Source organism: Antechinus flavipes, chromosome 3, assembly GCF_016432865.1.
Source record: "Antechinus flavipes isolate AdamAnt ecotype Samford, QLD, Australia chromosome 3, AdamAnt_v2, whole genome shotgun sequence".
In the NCBI taxonomy this organism is placed as follows: domain Eukaryota; kingdom Metazoa; phylum Chordata; class Mammalia; order Dasyuromorphia; family Dasyuridae; genus Antechinus; species Antechinus flavipes.
Genome location: NC_067400.1, coordinates 216,781,376 through 216,798,365, shown reverse-complemented (window position 1 = coordinate 216,798,365; position 16,990 = coordinate 216,781,376). Strand labels below are relative to the sequence as shown.

Sequence of the window (16,990 nt, the reverse complement as noted above, 5' to 3'; positions counted from 1 at the left end):
ATAGTTTACCTCTCAGACCTGTGGAAGAGGAAGGAATTTATGACCAAATTAGAACTAGAGATCACTATCAATCACAAAATAGAAAATTTTGATTATATCAAATTGAAAAGTTTTTGTAACAAAACTAATGCAGACAAGATTAGAAAGCTGGAAAATGAATGGATGTCCATCAATTGGAGAATGGTTGAGTAAATTGTGGTATATATGAACGTTATGGAATATTATTGTTCTGTAAGAAATGACCAGCAGGATGAATACAGAGAGGATTGGCGAGACTTACATGAACTGATGCTAAGTGAAATGAGCAGAACCAGGAGATCAGTATATAGCTCAACAATGATACTGTATGAGGATGTATTCTGATGGAAGTGGATCTCTTCAATAAAGAGATCTAATTCAGTTTCAATTGATCAAGGATGGACAGAAGCAGCTACACCCAAAAAAAGAACACTGAGAAATGAATGTAAACTGTTTGCATGTTTGTTTTTCTTCCCAGGTTATTTATACCTTCTGAATCCAATTCTCCCTGTGCAACAAGGGAACTGTTCGGTTCTGCACACATCTAATGTATCTAGGATATACTGTAACCTATTTAACATGTAAAGGACTGCTTGCCATCTGGGGGAGGAGGTAGAGGGAGAGAGGGGAAAAATCGGAACAGAAGTGAGTGCAAAGGATAATGTTGTAAAAAATTACCTTGGCATGGGTTCTGTCAATAAAAATTTATTTTAAAAAAGAGAGAGAGAGAGAGAAAGAGAGAGAGAGAGAGAGAGAGAGAGAGGGAGAGAGAGAGAGAGAATCTCACCTTGGAAGGGATGTCTTGACTAAGATCTTTTCCCATTCCAATGGGAATGGCTGTGACTAGGGATTCTCTCAGCCAACAAATTCAGGTGTTGGTGCTTCCTTGTAGTAGTGATGATGTATGTTTAAAAAAAAATTTTTTTTGATGATGTTTGTTGTCTTTATTGTTATGGTGATTGATCACTGTTTGTTAATTGTATATTATTTTTATGATACAAGTTTCCTCTTCCCTTATATCTTGTTTGAATCAAGGTTCTAAATGGTATTACATTTGTACTTACCTTCTTTAAGTACCTGTTGAATGCAAATTCCAAATCTAAATAAACCTTATACTTTGATAATGAGGAAACTCACTGAAGATTAATGAACATGCGATGAGGTAATACAGTCAGACTTCAGCTTTAGGATCAATTTGACAAATGAGTGAAGGGTGGATAAGGGTGAAGAAAGACTTGAAACAGGGAGACCAACCAGTAGGTAATGAAATAATCCAGGTATGAGATGGTGAGGATTTATATCAGTGCAACAGCATGCCAAGTACAGAGAGGAGAACTTATATTAGAGATGTTAAGAAGATAAAACTGAGAGAACTTGATAACTAATAAGTTAAGAAGGGTAAGAGAGTAAGGAATTGAAGATAATATCTAAGTTATTAGCCCAGATAACTAGGAATATTCTTGATAATATTGATAATAAGAAGTAAAATTAGAAGAGATGAGAGTTTGGGGGTAAAAGCAAATTTATTCAGTTTTGGAAGTGCTAAATTTAAAATGTTTAAATGATTATACAGTTTGAGATTCCCAATATACAACTGGAGATAGCATACTCAAAAATAGAGACACAGATTCAGGTTGGATAAAAAGATCTAAGAGTCATCTTCATTCATAGAATTGATAATTTAATCCATGGGAATGGAGAAAATTCATCAATCGACATTTTTAACTATGTGACAGGCACTCTGCTAAGCACTGAGAATATAAAAAAGACAAAAGACAGTCACTGTCCTCAAGAAGCTCAATCTAATAAGGAAAACAACAAAAAAGAAAATATATGCAAATAAGGTATACAGTATATAAATAGGAAAAATAAGGAACAGTTAACAGAGGGAGGGCACTGGAATTACTAGGAGTTGGAAAAGTGTTCCTTTAGAAAATGAGATTTCAGTTGGGACTTAAAGAAAGTAATGCAACAAATAGAGAGAGAAGAGTATTCCAGTCATGTGTGACAGCCTGGAGAAAATGTGCTGAGCTGAGAGATGATCTGTGGAATAACAAGGAGGCCAATGTCATCAGATCAAAGAGTATATGGCAGGGAGTAAGTTATAAGAATACTAGAAAGATAATAGGGAGTAGCAGAGGATTCTGTATTTGATCTTGGAGGTGATAGGGAATCACCAGAAATTACTTAGAAGAGAAGTGACATGGTAGGAAAAATCACTTTAGAGGGTAAATGGAGGATGGATTGAAATAGGGAGAGATTTGAGGAAGACAGACCCACCAGGCAAGTTTTCACCATGAAAAGAAGGAACAAAATAGGATCTTGGAGGACTGTTTATGTTTATGGATAAACATTCAGCAGATTATTAAGAAAGTAAATGGCAATGTCAATCCATGGAAAGGTCAAGAAAGATGAGAACTAAGAAAAGACAGATAGATCTGGTAATTTAAAAGATCAAAAACCACTTTGGAGAGAACTGTTTCACCTGAAAGATGAGGTTAAATGTTAGTTCTAAGGGATAGTAGATCTAGAAGTCATGATGAGGACAAAGAGTATGTTCAGGAGAGATGATATATAGGGAAAGATAGAAAAACACAGGATTATGATCACATAAAATAAACCAGACCTCTTTTACAAAAAAAAAAAAAAGAATACTTATGGGTGATGATATGACTCTCCTTATGTGGAACTTATCCACATAAGAGGGCAAGTATGAAAGTAGCAATAAGAGAATAAGGAACATTCCCACTCTACTATCTCAAGCAATGTATTATAAGAGACTTGCCTGAGTGAAAAATACCAATAGTACCCAAAAAGGTATTGAGGGAAATAACATCACCAGGAGAGAGCCATATCTCAAGTAAGTACCAAAGATGAAGGAATAAAAAAGGTAGTTATTTAAGATGAAAGCTAATTTGTTGATTATGGAACACATATTCTGGAGGGCAAAATGAAAGGAATAAGCAGATCTGGAGTGAGGCAATAAGACTGAGAACAATGGCAATGATGGATTGCCCAGTTCTTCTACAGTCAGAAATTTAGTACCATATGGTTGTTGGGACGAATAACAAGAGGCTGGAATATGCTAACTATTGGGAAATGAGCCCAGTAAGAGTAACAGTAACATAGTCTGGCAAGTGATCAAAAAGTTCAGAGTCAATTATTTGTGTAAACATAGCCTTTAAATAGCTGACATAACATGTAGTAGTGACTTGGAATAATCCTGGCAGTGTTACAGCTCTCACTTGACCATCCAGTTCGAAAGCTCTTGAGGAAACTGGAAGCCCTGAAGGCCTGATTACATAGTGCTGAGGAGGAAGGAAATGATTTTTCCTGGTTCAGTTTGTTGTAGATCTAATGTTGTAGATCCAGAAAAAAATTTGGACCTTAAAGTGAGACACAAAAGTAGTGTGTAGGCACAACAAAGCAGAAGGCTTTTCTTGTATTTGTATTGTTCTTAATTTCACTATGTATATGCTGAACATTTTTTCTCCTACTAATTTGCTATTTATAAGTAAAAACGTTTGTATATTACTGGTCATTTTACATATGTAATTTGAGTTTCAAAACAACAATGTAAAGTACTACAGGTATTATTATATACATTTTACATGTAAGAAACTAAGGCTAGAACATGAAGTGACTCAACTGGGGTCACAGAATTAGTAAATTTATGATGTAATATTGAAAAATCAGGCTTTCCTGACTGATAATTAATTACTTTAATAATGACACTGTGTACATAGAATTTACACCTTTCTATTACTATTCACTTGCCTTTTTTTTTTCTTTTCAGGCTATTTTTTACCTTCTTTCTAAATCTGATCTTCCTTGTGCAGCAAGATAACTGTATAAATATGTATACATATATCATATTTAACATATGCTTTAACATATTTAATATGCATGGGACTGCTTGCCATCTAGGAGAGGGGGTGAAGGGAAAGAGGGGAAAGGTTGAAACAGAAGTTTTTACAAGGGTCAATGTTGAAAAATAATACATGCATATGTTTTGTATATAAAAAGCTATAATAAAAAATGTAAAAAAAATGACACTATGTGCATGTGTATGTGTGTGTATAAAGGTGTAGAGTTGGTTGAGAGAGAATAGAACTTATATATCAATGCTAATAGATGGCACTGGTCCCAGCAGATCATGCAGCTTATATAGTAATGTGCATAATTCTAAAATAACTGGCTAAAAGGATCAAGTTTATTTATGTCCTCTACTTACATAGTATGCTCTCCAAAGAATATGGTAGATAGCTCAATGGCTATGAAGACAAGGAAAATCTTAAGCTTCTTAAATATGAAAAACTAGTTGTGAAAGGTAGACAAGGAAAAAATGTAAAGAAAACATATGAGGCTAAGGAATCAAGGGAAGGAAGCTAAACACCCAAAGTAGAATGTCACTCGAGTCCTTCACAGTTGATTTACTTGACGAGAATGGGGACTAAGCAGGGAGTTCTTTCATTTTCTCTCTCCCCACCCCTTTAAGTATATACTTTCTAAGAGTACTAATTTGTTCTTCATTTTTACTCTCTAGTCTTTTATCAAATCTGTCACTTAGAATGTAAGAACACTTTTGATAGCTACCTTTTTCCAATAAGCCTAATTGACAGTGTCTTTAAAGCCTTTTTCCTTCTGTTTCAAAAATAATGCGCTTAATTATAAAGAGGTTTTCTTATTGTTATTTTCTTTTTAAAATTTTTTGTTATTCGAAACTTGAAAGACATCAACAAACTCATCTCTGTAAATAAGAACAGAAAATGTGTTATATTTAAAATAGCAAATTTTATTAAATAAGCTTGTTTTAAAAAATACATATACTAAATTCAGAATGTTAAGTGTCCTAAAATTGTCTCCCTGCTTGTCTATGTTTTTCTTTGAAGCTCCTTGGATGCTTTTTTTTTTTTTTCTCATGTGTATTTTTTTAAGCTTCATTGACATTTTTTTCTGCTCTCATTTTTTTAAAATCACCAGCACTAATCTGTGATCACCTCTAATTTATTCTCCTCAAAAACTTTTCTTAAAATCCATTGTTATATATTTTAAAATATTTAACATGTATTGAACTACCTGCCATTGAGGGGAGGGGGCAGGGGGAAGGAGGGGAAATTTTGGAACAGAAGGTTTTTCAAAGGTCAATGTTGAAAAATATTACCCATGCATATGTTTTGTAAATGAAAAGATATAATGATAAAAGAATATTTAAAAAATTAAAATACATTGTTAATCAGTTAGTAAATGGCAAAATGTGTTTGCTAACAAGATCGCATACTCATGTAAAACAGATCCATATTCAAAAATTGTTTCATTCTGAATATGTGGTCCAGTTCATCATCTCTCTTCTAAAAGGCAGAAAAGAGGTTTCATAATTAATCCTCAGTCGTAGTAACTACTGCCTGTTGTTCATATCTTTCATCTACCTATGAAATGGAAATGATTCATTTTCATACATCTGAATCAATTGCTTACATCTTAGATATGATATATTTTTCAGGGGAAAAAAAAAAGCACCATGCTAAAAAAGATTTTTTTCCAGATAACCAATTCTCTTCTGGTTTTTAACTGGATTGCATAAAAGTGTTTCAATTTTATCTAGTCAAAATTGTCCATTTTATTTTCTTTGATCCTTTCTAACTACAGTATGGTGTAGTTTCCTTTTCAATAATTCATTCTCTACTTTGTTTATTATATGACCTTTTATATCTTGTTCATGAATTCATTTGGAGACTTTAGTGATATATGGCATAGGATATAGGTAATAATTCACCTTCTACAAAAATGTTTCCCAGTTTTCCTAGGTTTTTGTTGAGTAGTGAATAAACACACCAATATTTTCTGGGTTTATCAAACACTCTATCATAATATATTTGTTTGCTTTTGGATCTTGTGTGTCTAAATTATCCCACTAATCAATTTCTTTATTTTTAATCAGTACTTTTAATACTAACTATACTTTGCAGTAAAGTTTGAGATCTGGTGATTTTTGCCCCATTTCTTTTCCAATTTTCTTCATGTCACTTTATATTCTATTTTCTCTAGAGGGATTTTGTAATTTTACTTAATACAAAGTAAATCCTTTGACAATTTAAATTGAATATGTAAATTATAGTAGTACTGTCATTTTAACCACAACCAACCACAAATAATATCTCCCCAATTATTCTGCTCTATATTTATGTTTTTATTGTATCTGTAATGGTACTAATATAATTCCTGTGGGTATCACTTTAGGTTGACTACCATATATTTTACCCATTCCTTAATTATTCTGAACAAAACATCACTTTCTATCTGTTGCTGCTGAGTTTTGTTGGTAATACACAGGACAAATAATACTAGGTGTGTATTTTATATTGTGATATTTTGTTGAAATTATTAATGACTTTAATTAATTTTAGTAGAATCTCTAGGATTTATTTTATCATATCATCTATAAAATGTGATCATTCTTTTCCCCTTTTGCCTATAATTATTTTGCCTTATTGCTATAGATAGCATTTAAGAGGTAAATGAAATAATTACTTAGTCAATAAACATCTATTAACAATTTGTTAATTGCTAGGTACTATGCTTAGTAGAGGGGATAAAAAAAAAAGGCAAAAAAAAAAAAAAGTCCTCAAGGAGCTTACAATCTTATGAGAGGAGGGGAGAGATGAATAAACAAATATGTACAAATGTACAAATAAATTGAACACACACATGCGCACATGCACACGCACACACACACCCCACAATTAATGAGATTCACTATAATTAAAAGGGTTTGGAAAAGGCTTCCTGTAAAAGATGGGGGCTTTTAATTGTGAATTCAGTAAGTGAGGAGGAAGAGATGAAGAGGGAGTACATTACATAGGGAACAGCCAAAGAAAAAGCCTGCAATGGAGAGATGAATGAAGTGGAGAATAGTCAACAAGGAGGCAAGTGTCAGAGATAACTAATACTGATTTAATAGATATCCTTGCTTTTTATTCTTATGCTGAGTCTTGGCTTTAGCAACTATTTATAATATAAGTTCATTTACTGACATCTTTTTAATATTTAGTAGAAACAGTTTTGTTAAAAGTTTTTTGGCATTGAGCCATCATCAAAAGATTTACATTGTTTTTGTCATTAATATGGTCAATTATGTTTATAGTTTCTTAAAAGTGACTCAATACAGCAATCCTACTATATATCTAGCCTGGCTGTGTAGCTTTTGAAGGGTATTGTTATAGCATCTTGATGAATAATTAGTCAACATTTATATTAATAGTCCTCAAACATATGGGTATATGGTTTTCTTTCTCAGTCTTGTTTCTCCCTATTTAAGAAATTAAGACTAACGCTGAAAAGTTTAGCGTGATATGTTTTTTTCCTATTTATTTGTAAATACAAAATATTGAAATTAATTGGGAATTTTGTGGACATTTGGTAGAATTTCTTTGAATTCATGTGGTCCTGTTTTTTTTTCCTGCTTTCCCCTACCTCTGAATTAATTTCCCTAAGATTTACTTATTTAAATTTCTTACTTTTGTTCTGTTAATATGGGCAAATCTTTAACTGTCTATAACTGTATATGTCCATGTATTTATATCTATATATTTAGATATATTTTTAAACCTTAATTAATTTCATTTGTATTCATTTTTGTAGACACATTATTAGGTAAATTAGATTCTAATAATTTCCTGTGTTTCCTCTAACTTTGCTGTGAATTATTCTTTTTCATTTTTGATAATACTAATTTAGTTTTTCCTCTAAAATAAATTAGATTATATCTATTTCATTAGTTGTTTGTTTAATTGGTTCCTAATTTTATCATTTTTTTAAGTTTTGTTTTGAATTTTGTTAAAATTTTGAGTTTTTAAAATTTTACTTCTCTATTTAGTTGAGGTTTTTTTCATTTGTTGCTTTTTTAATACTGATTTTCTAGTTGTGTGCCCAAATTACTTGTTCCTTCTCCTGTTTGCAAGTATTTGCTACATTTAAAAAAATTTGGTATGTCATCTCATTTTTCAAGAAATAATCTTTCATTTCTATGATTTGTTCTTTAATCCTCTGATTCTTTCAGATTAAATTATTTAAGTCTGACTTTTATATTTAAAGGTCTTTTAATGATCATATTTTTATTCTTTTGTCAATAACAATGTTTTGTATTTTGTTTTTCTGCACCTAAGGTTATGATTCTATCACATAGACAATTTTTGTGGAGAAAATGTACAAAAAATATGGATATAGTATCTATTTTTTCCTAAAGTTCTAGCCCGATATTTAACTTCTTTATTGTTTAAGGAGTTGTCTAATGCTGAAAGGTGATATTTATTAAAATTCCCAATTTATTAAAATCTTGCTGTTTTTCCACTTTAAATGTCTTTAATCTGCTAGTATCAGCTGCTGTATGTATTTGAAATATTGAAATTAATTTATCTTTGAATCCTTTTAGTGTAACAGCATTTTCTCTATTTACACATTTTTTATTGTAGCTTTTTATTGACAAAACATACGCATAGGTAATTTTTCAATATTGACCCTTGCAAAAACTTCTGTTCCAACTTTTCCCCTCCTTCCTTCCACCTCCTCCCCTAGATGGCAGGTAGTCCCATACATGTTAAATATGTTAAAGTATATGTTAAATACAATGTGTAAACATATTTATACAGTTGTCTTGCTACACAAGAAAAAATGGATTTAGAAAGAAGGTAAAAATAACCTGGGAAGAAAAACAAAAATGAAAACAAATAATAACAGAAAGAGTGGTATTTATACATTTTTAACCATGTCTATTTTTGCTTCTTATTTGAGATCATATGGTCTATCTTTGTTTTTCAAAATTTGCTTGATATATGCCATTTTAACATGCTTCATGATGTTTTTTATAAACAATATTATTTCCAGTTCTGTTTTCTATTTCATTCAGCCATCCTATTTTTTTTTTTTTTGATGAGTTCTAATCTTTTCATTAGGAAGGTTTCAAAGTATTCTATAACCTTAAAGATTCACTTTTCCCCCCATAGGAATATTCTCAGTCTTTCAAAATAAATTATTCTTTGTTGTTAACCTTTCCTTTCTGGAATATTATTTACCAAGATCTTCTTTGGTTGAGAACTCTAGGATGATAACTTGAGAGGTCATAATGGCCACAGGGAAAGAGCAGTTAGATGGCAAAATGAATAGAGTACTTGCCCTGTAGTCAGGAGGACCTGAGATCAAACCTACTCTCAGACATTTGACATTTTTAGCTGTGATCCCAGGCAAGACATTTAACCCCAATTTGGAAGGAAATTGGGAAGGAACCACTAATGAAGAAGTAAAAGATTTGAGAAAGGAGAAGAGTCATTTCTTTAACAGAAACTTGTATAAAAAAGAGATGAGTAGAAGATGAAGAGAATAGGGAACTAGAGGGAGTGTATACGAAAAAACCTCAATTTTTATAAATAAAAGAGAAGGCAAAGTCCACAGCTAAAAGAGAAATGGATTAGAGAAATATGTGAGTCTTGGAAAAGAATTTGAAATAACTCCTATGGGAAGTGACAAGCAGTTTAAAAAAAAAAAAAAAAGAATAAAAGGACTTCCCTACTATACTGAAAGTTAACTGATTATGGATAATATGGATTATAATGAACTTGCTAAGATTGTGAGATTTTCTCCAACTGTATTCAGGGGCTCGTGAACTGAAGGCAACTGGTGAGTAATCCAGGGCTGAAAGTTGTCAAGAGAAGAATGGTTAGAGGATTAGGAGGAAAGAGATTTGAGATCAGAGTTAAAATAATTAACTAATGAATTAACATTGGGAAGTATTCATTATTCCAATATTATTCTAATATTGCAGTATTCCAATTTATTCCTTCTTCAAGGAATCCTTCACATAGCTGTCTGAATGAGCTATGACCTCTGCTTATGATTCCTTTAATGAAAAATCAAACTTTTCATCCACAATCCAAGCAAATTATCATGTTCTTTCCTTTTGTATTCAACTTTCTTCTGCATTCTTCTGGTCTTATCATATCATTTAAAGCAATAAGAAGTTTCAGACACTACCTAGTTTACGGTTTTCAGAGTCAAAAGCTTTCTTGGCCTCAGTTTCCCAATTTGTAAAATAAAGGGTTTTGGAGCAGATGACTTCTAATGCTTCTCTAAATCTATGATCCTATTATTAAAATAAGGGGCAAAGAATAGTCTAGTTTGACTGAAATATGAAAGAAAGCAGCATAAAAGGCTGGAAAAGTAAAATCATGGAAGGCTTTGAATGTTTGGATCATGAGTTTATATTTGAGATTTGGAATAGGGATGCATTAATGTTCATGTAATTAATTAGCCTACTATCTCAAACATACGAAATACTTAATGAATGCATTTAAATTCATTAACAAAAGTATATTTTCTTTTAAATATAAATTAGGATAACATTAACAACAACAACAAAAAAAGGACTAATCCCTCTTGGTTTCACATGGGGACACATGTTATGGAATAAATGTTGACTCTGGCATCAGAGGACCAGAGCTCAATACTTATCTTTGACATATTTATTATCTGCATGATCTTAAGTATGTAATTCTACCTCCTTTTAGTTTCCTTATCTATGAGAGGTTAAATTAGATAGTCCATGAGATCACTTTCAATTTTACATTTATTCCATTCTATTAAGATCTTGCTCCATTATATTCCCCAAATTTAGTTTATCCTTAACCCTACCCATCTATCTTACAAAATATGTGACATAATTTAGATGAGAAGACAGGCAAACAGAACCTTAGAAAAGTATGATTCAACATTATTATTATAATTGTTTAATAAACAAATGGCACATCCTACTGATGGTGGGTCAGTAAAGATATCATCTTAGAATACAAATGACAGCACATTATTATTGGCAAGAGTATCATTACTAATATCAATCATTTCAAATTGTCAACATTTTATCATATAGATCAGAAAGAGTGCATATCTGATTTCAAAGTTAAACAGTTCTAAACTAAAAAGGAAATTTTAAAAACTTTTAATAGTAAGTCCTTTATCTTTTATATATTTTATATGCAACAAACCTAAGAGCTATTTTCTAATTTCAAACATTCTTTTTTTTGACAGAAGGAAGGAAACAAGAATTTACTAAGTGTCTACTATGTGTCAGGTACCCTACAAAACAAATAAATCAAAATTCTTTTGATCCTCACAACTCTAAAAGGTAGATGCTATTATCTCCATTTTACAACTAAGCAAACTGAGGCATAAGGAAGTTAAATGATTTGCCTTGCATCAGACATTTAGTAAACATCCCAGAATGTAGCTGAACTCAGGACCCCCAGATTCTAGGTATAACATTCTAGCCACTGTGCCCATTTAGCTGTCTCTAGAAACAATAAACTTTAACAAAGAGTAGAGAATTAAAATTAGAAAATTAAAATTTGTAAACAATTAAATAACGTTTAAATAAGCACTTGATAGTAAGCTAAACTCTAAAAAGGAAAAGACTGAAAGGTTTTAATTTGCATTTCCCAAGACAATAGAGATAACAAAAGCCCAGGAGATAATAAAACAAAACAAAACAAACCAAAACAAAACAAAAAACTCAAAACTTTTAAAGCAATCATTTAGGTTAAGTAGTTCTAAAGATTACTTGAATTAATTTTTTTCCCCCAAACTCTGCTCTGAAATGTTACTATCAATGGGCAAAACAAACCATCTGCTTAATCCACATATCCAGATTACCTTTTCCACAGGAGGAGAAGGGGAAAATCTCTTTGCACAAGTTAGAAACAAATCAGGCTCCGGTTTGCCATTCTTCACCTCAGGGTCATCACCCATAACTAGATGATTAAACAAACTAAAAAATTCTTTGTGTCGTTTTGTTTTCAATTCAAAAGACAATCCAGCTGAACTAGTAGCAACAGCAATAGGAATGTTGTGTCTGTGTAAGTGATTGATCAGCTTCTCAACACCTAAAAAGAGAAAAGTTCTTAAGTGGGGTGGACAAGAAATAAAGCAGCTTATTAACATTTTTTAAGAGATAATATTTCAAGCACAATAGCAATAGTGTTTTGCTGATCTTCTAAGGAATTATCTGATCTGAGATAGATGTCTTACTAAGAGTTATCAACTTTGAAATATCCATTCTCAAAACAAAACTTGAAAAACCACTATGCAGTATTTATCCACACAATTTCCCAAGGTAACAATAGATGATTTAATTTGAATGAAATGTTGCTTTCTTTACTATTATGTGAAAATGTAACCAAAATAATGAAAACTGGGAAGTATAGTCTAAATATGTGGGCCCATTATTGATACCAGGGAAAGAAAATAGGATACCAGTATTCAGAAGACCTGGGCAGTCCTGATAATCTCTGCTTTTTTTAAATAAAAATCAACAGGTAAGGGTTAGTTTATCATTTTTATAATAATAAGATGTGGTCTACTGAAAATGATTCCATAATTCATTAGATCAGTAAAAGGGAGCAAAAGAAAAAATAAATCCCTATTACCCCCAAGATCAAATACCTAAACTAGAGAAAAAAGCTGTGAATCCATGTATTAAGTTATCATAAGTAAAATAAACACAGCTTATGTGTACTGAACTATGAAAAATAGGGAATAGCTGGGCAGTTAGGTGGTGCAATAATTAGAGTATCAGCTCTGAAATCAGGAGGGCCTGAGTTCAAATCTGGCCTCAAGACACTTAACACTTCCTAGTGTGTGGCCCTGGACAAGTCACTTAATCCCAACTGCCTCAAGAAAAAAAAAAGGGGGGGGGGGAAGAAGGGGAGGAAATAGCAATCAATTTTAGAAAAGGCACATTTTTCATGTATTCTAAACTTTATATCTATTAACTATAAGGAATAAAGATTAAATATGGCCATTTGTCTACCTAATTAAAATACTGCTAGTTATTTACTATTCAAATGATTTACTACTTAGTTGAGATAATATCTATAAAGTACTTTGCAAACCCTAGATGTGATAAATGTGAGCTATTATACCATTACTAAAAAAACAAACAAACTGGTCAAAAGCATCTGTAGTATTTTAAACTTTAAAACCTATAATGATTAGCACGACTACAGCATCTAACATATACCATATCATGTTATACTTACATCAATCTCAAAACGAAGATATTCTTCAAAATGGCTATATAAAATCATGTGTAGTGATTATAATGTAAACTGAGATTTTTTGGGGAAAAATAATGTAACCTTTGGGGAGGGCCCAGATATATGTGTTCCCTTTGGGGAGACTCTCAGACCCTGGGAAAAGCATACCTTTGTTGTGCCATACTTTATTTTTATTGTCCTGCCTCAGTTTCCCTAAATTGTTCTGCCTGAGTTCTTTGAATTGTTATGCCTCAATCCCCCTACTTGCAACCCCCCTTCCTAACCATTAGAACTGAAATAATTAGGGCTGGGTGCGCTGACCATTAGCATTCCATAGACAGATAAGTTACTAAGAAATATGCTTACATATCTCTTAAGTTTCAGACTTTCTGTCTCTAGTGACTACCCCTTTCACTCCCAGTTTCACTCCCAGTTTATCAGAATTTATGGTTCTACCCCCAACCTGTCAGAGCCGAATTGATAGTCCATTCATGGAAATTCCCACACTCAGCAATGTTCAGACTCCACCCCTTTCCTTTGTCTCCCCTGATCACTTGGAGCCATATATAACTCATTGGACTCTCACATTTAATGGTGGCTTCTTTGAGATGAAAGTCCAATTCAACCCTGGAGACTGAATAGATTCTGCTCTGCCTCCAGGCTATCTCTCCCTGTCAGAAACCCAAATCAAATATTAAAAACTCTCTGATCTCTATCTTGCCTCAGTTTCTCTGGCATTACATTTTGGAGGTCCCACTGAGATGTGAGACTGGCATTACACCTTTCCCAGACAAGCCCTTTCCAAGTTAAATGATTTCATTCAATTGGAGATCTTGGTCAAATCACCCTCCTTTGAAACTGAGATCTTTTGGGGGTAGCCTGGATCCCCATCAAGAAGTTCCCAGACTCTGGGAAAAGTCTTCAAACAACCAGTTAAGTGATTTTATCAATTGGAGAACACTGTCTGATGGTCTTCTAATGATTAACCCAGATAGCTTCCAACCTCAGTGTAATGTCCTGGTTAGCTTTCTGGAGGGCCTTCAGCGCAACCTTGGTCTCAGAAGAATAATCACCAGAGAATAGTTAGGGATAAAGTTCAAAGTCTTTATTATCTCCTTCACAGTCTGTCTCCTTCATATGGGGTCCTGCTAGTTTTCTGGAGGCTCTTCAGAATGGGTCTTGGTTTCAGTGGAGGAAATGCAGGCAAGAGAGCCAGCAGAAGCTGGTCTAAGATGCGATGTTCTTCTCTCTCAAAGTGCAGGAGACAGGAGAGCCACCAGGAGGCTGGTCAAATCTTCTGTCTCTGGCTGAATTTGTCCCTAATTTATATACTCTATTATAATTACATCATTACAGTATACTGAGTATAAACCAATTACTGTATCACTAGGGAACCATTATTTGTTGTAAGATTAAATCAATCATACTGAACTAGAGAACTCATTTGCTAAACTAGATAACCATTGTCTTATCAATTCCACTGAGTTAACACCTTGTTGTAAGAATCCTTATTTCAAGAACATTTCTCCAGAATTCTAGCCCATTACAATCCAGGACAACATTTACCCATATGATCAGGGGTCTGTTAATGCACCTTTGCCACATTCCTAATGAGGAGTTTTGCCCACTAAGAAAGCTTCCTTCTTAGTGAACTATAAAATTCCCTTTTCTGCCATTCAGATTTACCTAAAATGATCACATCTCAAAAATCTATTTAAATAATACAGAATAACAACTGCTACTTACATTTCTATAGTGCTTTAAAGTTTGCAAAGCATTTTTCTTACAATAACTCAAATATTATCACTCCCTTTTTATAATTCAGATTTCATAACTCCAAGTCTAGGGCCATTATAAAATAAAAAGAAAATAGAATGACCTTATTACCTAACAGTGTTAGTTGATGGATCCTATGGAGTATTGGTTTATGCTATTTTTCAGTGTTCAGTATAGATTACCCTGTCATGGGTAATAGCAGAACAAAAATAAGCAGGCACAGCTTAATTTTTTGAAGCCTTGCATTTATGAATTATTTACAGTTTTTAAAATATTTTCAAATTATATTTAATTCATAGGATTATGGCTCTTGAAATGGAAGACACCAGAAAAGTCACCAATCTCAATTCCTTAATTTTAAAGTAAAGAAATTCACTTTAAAGTACTAGCCCAACAGCCCTCTTTATAGTGGCCAGAAACTGGAAACTGAGTAGATGCCCATCAATTGGCGAATGGCTGAATAAATTGTGGTATACGAATAATATGGAATATTATTGTTTGGTAAGAAACGACCACCAGGATGATTTCAGAAAGGCCTGGAGAGACTTATACAAAATGATGCTGAGTGAAATGAACAGGACCAGAAGATCATTATATACTTCAACAACAATACTATATGATGATCAATTCTGATGGACCTGGCCATCTTCAGCAATAAGACAAACCAAATCAGTTCTAATGGAGCAGTAATGAACTGAACCAGCTACACCCAGCAAGAGAACTCTGGGAGATGACTAAGAACCATTACATCAAATTCCCAATCCCTATATTTTTGCCCACCTGCATTTCTGATTTCCTTCACAGGCTAATTGTACAATATATCAGAGTCCGATTTTTTTTGTACAGCAAAATAACAGTTTGGTCATATATACTTATTTTGTATTTAATTTATACTTTAATATATTTAACATCTACTGGTCATCCTGCCATCTAGTGGAGGGGAAAAATTGGAACAAAAGGTTTGGCAATTGTCAAAATTACCCATGCATATAACTTGTAAATAAAAAGCTATTAAAAAAATAAAGTACTAGCCCAAGTTTATCTAGACAGTAAGTAGCATAATCAGTGTTTGAATAAATCCTTTTTACTTCAAGTTAAATCAATATTAAGTTGAACACATTTATCACTATCCCATACCATCTCCAGTTTCATTTTATTCTTATATCAGTCAGTGAGGTAGGCTAGCTATTTTCTAATTCCTTTTTTTCCAAACTATATTTGTAAATTAGGGTTTTAGAATTCAAGTGAAGAGCTTTATATCTTATCAGACTTGGCTTTTTGGGACTTGTATCAATTCTGATTCTGTCATCTGATGTGTTATCTCTTGTTGCTTTAGGTTTTGTAACAATAACTTTTTCAGAGTTTAGTCTAAGAAAGACAAAGAGAATTATATCGGATCCATGAATCTATTCCTCCCAAGAAGGCAGATATGTATACATGTACACATGGGAGCACAGTTAGAACTGAGCTCAGGATGGGCATAGGCAGTAGGGATTACATAGACAAAAATCAAAAGAGTGGAGGGATATAATATAGTTAATCAAGACAAAAAATCACAGGTCACAGAGTGGGGGTAATAGCATAGTGGTCTTATCAATTTATCCCTCGGCTGGGTCAAATTTTAGAAGGAAAATGGTGGTCTTATCAGTTTTGGTCACTGGGCTGGAGATAGAAATGAGCTAGTCTGAATTGGTTCTATAGCACAGAAGGAGAAATTCCAGGTTAAGTATGATACTGTAAGGAATTCCTAATGTGCCCAGTAGGGAATGCTCATTTTGTCTCCTGCTTTTGATTCCCAGGTCATTCTGGTCTCCTTGTAATAATATAGGCACTTAAGCAAATCAAAGTAACTAGTAAAAATCAGTAACAGCCACAGTTTCACACAATATTTAATGCCTATTATGTTCTAAGTCTATGACACATAGCTAAAGATAAATCATGGTGCTGTCCATGATCTTAAGGAATTCTTAGTGGAGAGGGCAACAGTGATTCAAAGAAATAATAAGAACATATAAGCAAGATGGGAGAAATGGGAGACACCAATATACACTAGACTGATATGGGTGCAGCTCTTGAGAATTATGTGAACTTTAACAAAGCCCACTCTATTACCATTG

At 32.9% G+C, this 16,990-nt stretch overlaps 1 protein-coding gene across 2 annotated transcripts in view; it reads right to left on the bottom strand.

Moving 5' to 3' along the window:
* PUDP (pseudouridine 5'-phosphatase) overlaps window positions 1–16,990 on the bottom strand; it is a 168,323-nt gene that overhangs the window by 80,421 nt on the left and 70,912 nt on the right. For both annotated transcript variants that reach the window (XM_051984568.1, XM_051984567.1), the window contains exon 3: window positions 11,716–11,945. In XM_051984568.1, the coding sequence (XP_051840528.1) occupies window positions 11,716–11,945 (230 nt within the window). The remainder of the gene's footprint in view (window positions 1–11,715; window positions 11,946–16,990) is intronic.